At 47.2% G+C, this 9,320-nt stretch overlaps 1 protein-coding gene across 1 annotated transcript; it reads left to right on the top strand.

Annotated features, from left to right (window-relative positions):
* The first annotated feature begins 718 nt into the window (after nt 1-718).
* On the top strand, nt 719-9,071 carry NR4A2 (nuclear receptor subfamily 4 group A member 2). The gene is made up of 8 exons (XM_049773113.1): nt 719-948; nt 2,724-2,844; nt 3,318-4,186; nt 4,990-5,119; nt 5,478-5,641; nt 6,542-6,744; nt 7,192-7,370; nt 7,503-9,071. Exons 3-8 carry the CDS (start codon nt 3,323-3,325, stop codon nt 7,757-7,759), a joined length of 1,797 nt encoding a protein of 598 aa, XP_049629070.1. The 5' UTR covers nt 719-948; nt 2,724-2,844; nt 3,318-3,322; the 3' UTR covers nt 7,760-9,071.
* The last annotated feature ends 249 nt before the right edge of the window (nt 9,072-9,320 follow it).

Here is a 9,320-nt window from a genome sequence, read left to right as displayed (position 1 = left end):
GAGAGAGGGAGAGAAACAGAGACAGACTAAGGCAGGGACAGAGATAGAGACAGACGGACAGAGACAATAGCTGGAGGGAGTGAGAGAGACATATATATACATATATATATATATATATATATATATATATATAGAGAGAGAGAGAGAGAGAGAGAGAGAGAGAGAGAGAGAGAGAGAGAGAGAGCATCTTGTCAGGGGACACTCGTAAGCAATTCCGATCGAGGGGGTGACCCTGGTGTGGGTTGGGTTGAGGTCAGGGCGCTGCAAGACACACGCCACCCGAGAGATCTCAGGTGCCGGGTGCTACCTGGCCCACGCCAGCTCCTCTCTCCTCGGCGCTTTTGTGGCACCCTCCCCCACGTGAGAGCCGCCGCGGGGGCGCGGGGACTTGGGGAACGGGGAGGCGGGGTGAGAGGTCGCGTCGCCGCGGGCTGCGCAGACCTGAGTGGAGAGGTCACACCTCTTTCGGAAAAACAAAAAAAAACACACACCCCAAACCCAAGGCGGCTCCCAAGGTGAACCCAGAAAGGTTCCCACCTTAAAATCGGCCTGGCTCGTGACGTCAAGTCGGAAATATACCAAAGCGAGAGGCGGCCAGGAGTCCAGGGAGCGCGGCGGCGCGGCGATTGGGCGCCGGGCCGCTGACGCGCGCTGACGCGCGGAGACTTTAGGTGCATGTTGGCAGCGGCAAGCGCGAGCCACATAAACAAAGGCACATTGGCGGCCAGGCCAGTCCGCCCGGCGGCTCGCGCTCGCTCGGCTCTGCGATCCCGCTCGCCTAGCTCAGCCGGCCCGCCGCTCCAGCTCTTCCCCTCCCGCCCGCTCCCGGCGTCCGGGCTCCCGGCGCCCCCGGTCTCCCACCCCTCCCCGACCCTGCACCCGGACTCCCAGGGGAAACTACTCTTCCGCCGAGTTGAATGAATGAAGACCGACGCCCGCAACTCCTAAGTGAGTAGGTGCAGCCGGCTGTGCAAGTCGCCTTCTTTTCTTCTTCTTTATGCGCGTCTTTTCTTTCCACGTGTGCCATACAGGTTCTCTTGCAAGTGGACGCCGCGCGCGCTGAGTGCGAGTGGGGTCGGAGGATGGGCAGCGGGAGCCCGCTTGGGTCCGAACCCCGTCGGCGGGGCACTCGGGGATTGGGTGGTGGCGTTGGTGGTGCTGGCGGTGCTGGTGGTATTGGTGGGGTGATCCTTGACTGCCAGCGAAGGCTTCCAGACTCTTAACTGGTAGATCTGGGAAGGGAGAGTTGCCTAGTTTGGGGGAGCTGCGAACTTGTCCCGGGAAATGTGCCTAAAGTTTTGCTCTTAGTGCGGGATTGATTGTCATCTTTGGACGAGGCGACCCCGAGTCCTGCGGATTGGAGCGTCCCGAACGCTTGTCCACAAAGTGACAAGGAGAAAGTTCTTTAGTTTTAAGTGTTGATTGAGAACTATGTCAGCCCAACGGGCCCGTGCGCCTGTGTTTCCCGGGTATTGTTAAGGAAGGATGTTGGTAAAGTGTCCTGTTATTCAGTTACCTGAGATTTCTGGTTTGACATATGCTGCACTGGCGTGTGCGAGTATATAAGGGACAGATTGTGTTGGGTACAGTTAAGAAGCAGCAAAATTAACATTTCAAAGTCAGGCGTGCGTCTTGAAGGCTGGGGTGAAGTGGTAGTGGTGGGGGTAATGGTCAAGAGATTTTCTGTGTCTTTCAACTTTTCTGGTTATTTTTCTCTTCTTCCTAAAGTAAGATTATGGAGCAGAGACTAAGAGCAGAAGGAGTTGGTGTTTGCCTTTCTTTTTAACTAGTAATAAAATTATCTGTGCTCTAGGAATGCCTTCCAAGTGGGAACATCTGAATTTTAGTAGGGCACAAGAATGCCTTGTTCCAGTAAGCAGGCAGATTGTGGAGGCAATAGAGGATGGTGTTCAGCTTGCTGTGCTAGGAATTGCTTCTTCCACTGGTCCCAATACCGAAAAAAGCAGTATTTTTCTTCTTCTAAAATGCTCTTGGAAAAGTAGAGCCCCCTCTTCCCAGACCATGACTATTAATGATGTTGAAGACAAGTTTCGGGGAAAAAGTGAATCAGGGCTCACCTGTACCTTCAATTCTATTCTGTCAGAAGCACGTAAGGGATCCATATGCTTGCATTCAGATTGCCTTGGAGTCTGCCCAGGCCTTGCAAACATTTTTTTTTTTTTTTGGTCATTCTTCGGAGTAGAGAGAGAGGGTTTTTAAATTTTATATACTTGATGCTACTCCATCCATCTACCCATATAGACCAGTTTACCATAGAAAAAAAAATAAGAAAGGGTTTCAATGATGTGTTTTATCAAGTTCCAGTCTTCTTGTTGGGATCTGAATTAAACTAAAATGCAAAACTCACACACGCGCGCGCGCGCGCGCGCGCGCGCACACACACACACACACACACACACACACACACACACACACTTTGAGTAAAGGGAAGAATTTAAATTTTTCATAAGTATTTGTAACATGTTTTCACCTCAGAGTCTACAAAAAAACTGCAAAAGATGTGCAATGCAATGGGTGGCAATCTTTGTTATCTCCAGTCATTCTTCTAGACATGCATTTGAGCTATTTAGTTTGGAAGGCAACACATTAATTTCCAATGAAACCATCAAGGAGGGAATAAAAGGGCCTGCCTGGTGAGTCTGCAGATGCCCAGCAAAATCTATCCAGAAAGCCACTCTGAAGCTTCTGTGTCTGTATTTCAGGGAGGAGATCTGACAGGCTGGACTCCCCATTGCTTTTCTAAAAATCTTGAGAACTTTGTCCTCCACTGAATTACGACACTGTCCACTTTTAATTTCCTCGAAAACTCCTGTAAGGCTGAAGGTTAGTGCAACTTCATTTCTTTCTTTCTTTCATTCCTCCCTGGAATTCCCTACGCATCAAGAAACGGGGCCACTCCAGCTTCTTCAGCGTACCCCTTCAGGTTTTCTAACCCATCACCTTCCGGGAAAACTTTCTCATTGTACAATTCAACTTCGTTTTCTAGACTGAGCTCACTGAGCTCCTAAAGAGGCTCACTTGAGTGGGATTGTCCTTGGAGGGGGTTAACGGGGAAAACGGGGAAAGTGTTTGGAACTCTCTGGGAATGGAACCCCTCAAGAATTGGTTTTTCCCTTGGATCTGCCGCCCCCAAGCCTAGCACTGACTTTGCTTTGCGGCATTAGCGCTCTCCCTTCCTTTCGCGCCCCTCCATGCTCTCTGCCTCGGGCTGCCCGTGTAGCTCCAGGTGTAGCCGAGCCCGGGCGAAAGTGTTGAGTTGACCAGGCTGAGTGTATATTACCCTGTTTCATTTCCAGCAGCCATGCCTTGTGTACAGGCGCAGTATGGGTCCTCGCCTCAAGGAGCCAGCCCCGCTTCTCAGAGCTACAGTTACCACTCTTCGGGAGAATACAGCTCCGATTTCTTAACTCCAGAGTTTGTCAAGTTTAGCATGGACCTCACCAACACTGAAATCACTGCCACCACTTCTCTCCCCAGCTTCAGTACCTTTATGGACAACTACAGCACAGGCTACGACGTCAAGCCACCTTGCTTGTACCAAATGCCCCTGTCCGGACAGCAGTCCTCCATTAAGGTAGAAGACATTCAGATGCACAACTACCAGCAGCACAGCCACCTGCCCCCTCAGTCCGAGGAGATGATGCCGCACTCCGGGTCGGTTTACTACAAGCCCTCCTCGCCCCCGACGCCCACCACCCCGGGCTTCCAGGTGCAGCACAGCCCCATGTGGGACGACCCAGGCTCCCTCCACAACTTCCACCAGAACTACGTGGCCACCACGCATATGATCGAGCAGAGGAAAACGCCCGTCTCCCGCCTCTCCCTCTTCTCCTTTAAGCAGTCGCCCCCTGGTACCCCCGTGTCCAGCTGCCAGATGCGTTTCGACGGGCCCCTGCACGTCCCCATGAACCCAGAGCCGGCGGGCAGCCACCACGTGGTGGACGGGCAGACCTTCGCGGTGCCCAACCCCATCCGGAAGCCTGCATCGATGGGCTTTCCAGGCCTGCAGATAGGCCACGCATCGCAGCTGCTCGACACGCAGGTGCCCTCGCCTCCGTCGCGGGGCTCGCCCTCCAACGAGGGGCTGTGCGCTGTGTGCGGTGACAACGCAGCCTGCCAGCACTATGGCGTGCGCACCTGTGAGGGCTGCAAAGGTTTCTTTAAGGTGAGCAAGCACGATGGGTCCGGGAGGCTGGAAGGATTCCCTAGTGCCAGTGGAGAGCTCTCTTGGAGGCCAGGAAGCCAGAACCCCAGTCCCAGCTGTTTCTGGACATTCCCGCTCCCAGGGCCCACCAAGGCAGCGGGTTGCTGTGACTGGGTGCCTGAGCTGTGGCGGGGCTTTCTGGGTCCCCTAGTTGTGGCAAGTAGGAGGACCTGGAGAACCAGTGTCTTATTCCCCTCACCCCAAACAAGCTGTCCACTGTTGGCCCTGCCCCGCCCGAAGTTGCCGGAGCCCTAGTTGGAAGAGGTCATTTGCATGTGCTAGGAGCTGTCTTCTCTGTTCAGATTGAAATTGGTTAGGACAGAGAACCGTGTCTGAGCTAACCAAGTGGAACAGAATTCCCTATGGTCAAATTAAGTGATCTCTTTATTTCGCCATCCTGATTGAATAATCTTATCATTTTAAATAGAGAAGGTCTCCAAGGAATGTAAATAATATGAATGCCCACGGATTTGTATTTACTGAGCGTCTCCTTCTCCTTCTCTTGGCATATAAAACACAGCAAGGAGCGGCAAGGTTAGCTCAGATGTTAACGCTATCCATTTTCTTTTGTCCCAGTGCCCCCCCTCGGGGAGGAAAAGAAAGATAAAAGAAAAGAACAAAAATTAAAAGGAGTCCTGTGTGTGTTTGTGGGGAGACAATGTAGAATCCCAGACTTTCAGACTTCTTTACTAGATTCCTTGAGTAGTTGGAATTTTAAGAGAAAAGTAATGTAAAATTTTGGCCCATATTGTTTCCTCTTGCAGCGCACAGTGCAAAAAAATGCGAAATATGTGTGTTTAGCAAATAAAAACTGCCCCGTGGACAAGCGGCGCCGGAATCGCTGTCAGTACTGCAGATTTCAGAAGTGCTTGGCTGTGGGGATGGTCAAAGAAGGTAGGTTGAGTCAAGGAGAGACTCAGCAGATTGCATCTTGATAAATCACTGCTCTCATCCCTAGTTCCACTTTCTCCTTCCCCAAACTCGGCATGTTCCAAATCCCCCACCTGTCTGGACTCCTTCCACAACCAGAACTTGCTTGCCCAAATTATTCCTCAGGTCCTGTTTACCTTTAATGATGTGACCCGTTTGTAAAAAAGTCATTGATCTCTCTGTGTAAATGCCTTCCCAACTGTGGGGCCCTGCTTGGTACCCAGCCGGGTTTGACCACTATGGCCTTCCCAGGGGAGGGATGGAGCCAGCAGCTGGGTCCCTTCTGGGGAGGGATGATGCTAACCCAGCTATTCCTCTGCAGTGGTTCGCACAGATAGTTTAAAAGGTCGGAGAGGTCGTTTGCCCTCAAAACCGAAGAGCCCACAGGAGCCCTCTCCCCCCTCGCCCCCGGTGAGCCTCATCAGCGCCCTGGTCAGGGCCCATGTCGACTCCAACCCAGCTATGACCAGTCTGGACTATTCCAGGGTAAGGACCTGTCGGGTTTATCATGTGGACAAACTAACAGATGGGCCCCTCTCCCCCACAGCCTTCAGCAAACCCCAAACAAAAAGTGATTAAATGTTTCTGGTCAGGCTATATCTTCTCTGCTCTGGTCAGGTTCCCAGAAAACAGACAGATGGGCAGACTAATGTGGTTTTTTTTGAGATGTTCATGAAGACATGACAGGGGAAGAGGAGAGGAGAGGCCACACTGGCCATTCTCTGTTAGCCTCATCTCCCACTATCTCCATTCATATACATAGTCAAACACAAGAACCAGAGTCTGTAGGAGAAGGTTCCCTCCAGTATTCTATCTGCAGTTCTCCTCAGAGAGATGCTTTAATCCTCTTCCTTTTGGAGACTTCAGGATGAGAGATGCCTGTTGGGGGTGGGAATGGGGGCAGGGAAGGGAAAGGTGAGAAGAAAGGAAAGGTAGGATCTTGGGTTCTTGTGGTCAGATTCACTTTTTCACTGGAGCTTGAGAAATGTGTGGACTTTAATTGGAGGAAGTATGTCAGACAAATCTAGCGGTCTCTGCAATTTTATTAAGATTTGCAAAGGGCGTCCCCGCTGGAGACCCACTCTGGGACTTGCATGAATACTAACATGTCAATTGTTTTGTGGAGATAAGAATGAATGTTTCCCTGGGCTGGATGGCACTGTATTTAGTCTGTATGGAAATGGTAATTTACATATTTAAAGCTGCGACCTCATAGCACCATCCCTAATTGAATTAATTGCCCCGGAACATCTAATTTCCTTACTGGTCAGAGAGAGGTTTAATTGTTATAAAAACCTGGCACCCCTACTAGAAACGGGGTTAGCAATTTCACGGGTTATATATTTTAGAGAACCTCATTAAGTGCTTTTTAAAATGAAATTCCAGTTCCAGGCGAACCCAGACTATCAGATGAGTGGAGATGACACCCAGCATATCCAGCAATTCTATGATCTCCTGACTGGCTCCATGGAGATCATCAGGGGATGGGCAGAAAAGATCCCGGGTTTCGCCGACCTGCCTAAAGCTGATCAAGACCTGCTTTTTGAGTCGGCTTTCTTAGAACTTTTTGTTCTGCGATTAGCATACAGGTAATAAAGGAGGGAGGGAGTACTCCAGAAGACAGGTAAAGGAGGATCAGGGATGATTCAAGAAAGAGAAAGAAAGGAAATAAAGTGAGAAAGATCCAATAAAAAGTGGAAGGAAAGAAGGAAGGAAGGAAGGAAGGAAGGAAGGAAGGAAGGAAGGAAGGAAGGAAGGAAGGAAGGAAGGAAGGAAGGAAGGATAGCAGACAGAAGTAAGAAGAGGAAGGGGCTCTCAGTAGCCACTGCTAAGTGTAATAGAGGTGGGATGTGGGGTGGGGGGCATTCTTGATTGTTATGAAATTAAACCCTTTCAAGGTCCACTGGTCTACATTTTATTAACTCTTCGGTAATTAGGTACCTCTTAAATCCCTCATTTATTGCTCTTCAAGTAATTAGTTGTTTAGCTTTTCTCTCTCTCTTTTCTCCCCCCTCTCTCTTTGGTATTAATTGCAGGTCCAACCCAGTGGAGGGTAAACTCATCTTTTGCAATGGGGTGGTCTTGCACAGGTTGCAATGCGTTCGTGGCTTTGGGGAATGGATTGATTCCATTGTTGAATTCTCCTCCAACTTGCAGAATATGAACATCGACATTTCTGCCTTCTCCTGCATTGCTGCCCTGGCTATGATCACAGGTCAGTACCTCAGGTACAGGACAGTTTTCTAATGGGAAGTGTCCCGGTTTTCCCTTGCCATCAGTCTTCCCTTGTCCAGCCAGTTAGCTAACTCATTTTGTGCAATCCTCTTGTTTTTGATTGTTTCTGCAGAGAGACATGGGCTCAAGGAACCCAAAAGAGTGGAAGAGCTGCAGAACAAGATTGTAAATTGTCTCAAAGATCACGTGACTTTCAATAATGGGGGATTGAACCGCCCCAACTATTTGTCCAAACTCTTGGGGAAGCTCCCAGAACTCCGTACCCTTTGCACACAGGGGCTACAGCGCATTTTCTACCTGAAACTGGAAGATTTGGTACCACCACCAGCAATAATTGACAAACTTTTCCTGGACACTTTACCTTTCTAAGACCTCTTCCCATGCACTTGAAAGGAACTGGAAAGAACCCTAAAACTATTCAAAGGGGGCAAATCATAAGGGCAGAGATATCCATCCCTGAGCTGCTTCAGCTCTAGTTGGCCCCACCCTTTCCATAAAATCCCCAGCCCCTCAAACCTAAGAAAACAAACAAACAAAAAACAAAACAAAAAAAACATCAACAACTGTTGCTATTTCCTAACCTGCAGGCAGAACCTAAAGGGCATTTGGCTCCGGGGCATCCTGGATTTAGAACTTGGACTACATACAATACAGTGGTATAAACTTTTTATTATGGTTTAAAAATCAGTTTATTGTTCCAAAGGAAAGTTCTTAATGTGTGATGGAAAATGTTTGGCCATATTTGGTTTGGTTTTTGCAGTTAAGACAAATATAATAAACACACACATATGCATCTTAAGGGGTCATACAAATATTACCCTTAAAAAGATCTCAAAAGTTTTCTGCTGTAAAGAAAGCTGTAATATATAGTAAAACTAAATGTTGCGTGGGTGGCATGAGTTGAAGAAGGCAAAGGCTTGTAAATTTATCCAATGCAGTTTGGCTTTTTAAATTATTTTGTGCCTATTTATGAATAAATATTAAAAATTCTAAAAGATAAGTGTGTTTGCAAAAAATATAAATACACAAAAAGGGACAAGCATGTTGATTCTAGGTTGAAAATGTTATAGGCACTTGCTACTTCAGTAATGTCTATATTATATAAATAGTATTTCAGACACTATGTAGTCTGTTAGATTTTATAAAGATTGGTAGTTATCTGAGCTTAAACATTTTCTCAATTGTAAAATAGGTGGACACAAGTATTAAACATCAGAAAATCCTGACAAAAGGGACACATAGTGTTTGTAACACCGTTCAACATTCCTTGTTTGTAAGTGTTGTATGTACCGTTGATGTTGATAAAAGAAAGTTTATATCTTGATTATTTTGTTGTCTAAAACTAAAATGAATTTGCATGCAGCAGCTTTTGACTGTTTCCAGAGTGCTTATAATATACATAACTCCCTGGAAATTACTGAGCACTTTGAAATTTTTTTGTTTTTGTTTTTTTAATGTCTAAAATTGTCAGTTAACATTATTTTGTTTGAGTAAGAATTTTAATATTGCCATATTCTGTAGTATTTTTCTTTGTATATTTCCAGTATGGCACATGATGAGTCACTGCCTTTTTTTCTATGGTGTATGACAGTTAGAGACTGATTTTTTTTCCTGATAAATTCTTTCTTTGAGAAAGACAATTTTAATGTTTACAACAATAAACTATGTAAATGAACAGAAATTTGTCTTCTTTCTGGGTCAGGAAAAATGATGACTAAACAGCAGTCCTTGTACAATAGAGATGGAGATTGATTTGGTCACTCATTCAACATCTGAGTTTCAAAAGGATCCTCTATATCTAGAAGTCTGGGAACTTAGTCAAGAGAATTCAGTACAATATTTTTCCTTAACAAGGCTTTTCCAGTGTGGCAATCTACATTTTAAAGATTCAGTTGGGTAAATCTCATCTCTTCTGCTAACTTTTCTAAGA

Source organism: Suncus etruscus, chromosome 5 (genome assembly GCF_024139225.1).
Source record: "Suncus etruscus isolate mSunEtr1 chromosome 5, mSunEtr1.pri.cur, whole genome shotgun sequence".
NCBI classification, from domain to species: Eukaryota; Metazoa; Chordata; class Mammalia; order Eulipotyphla; family Soricidae; genus Suncus; species Suncus etruscus.
This window is presented reverse-complemented; position numbering and strand designations above follow the sequence as displayed.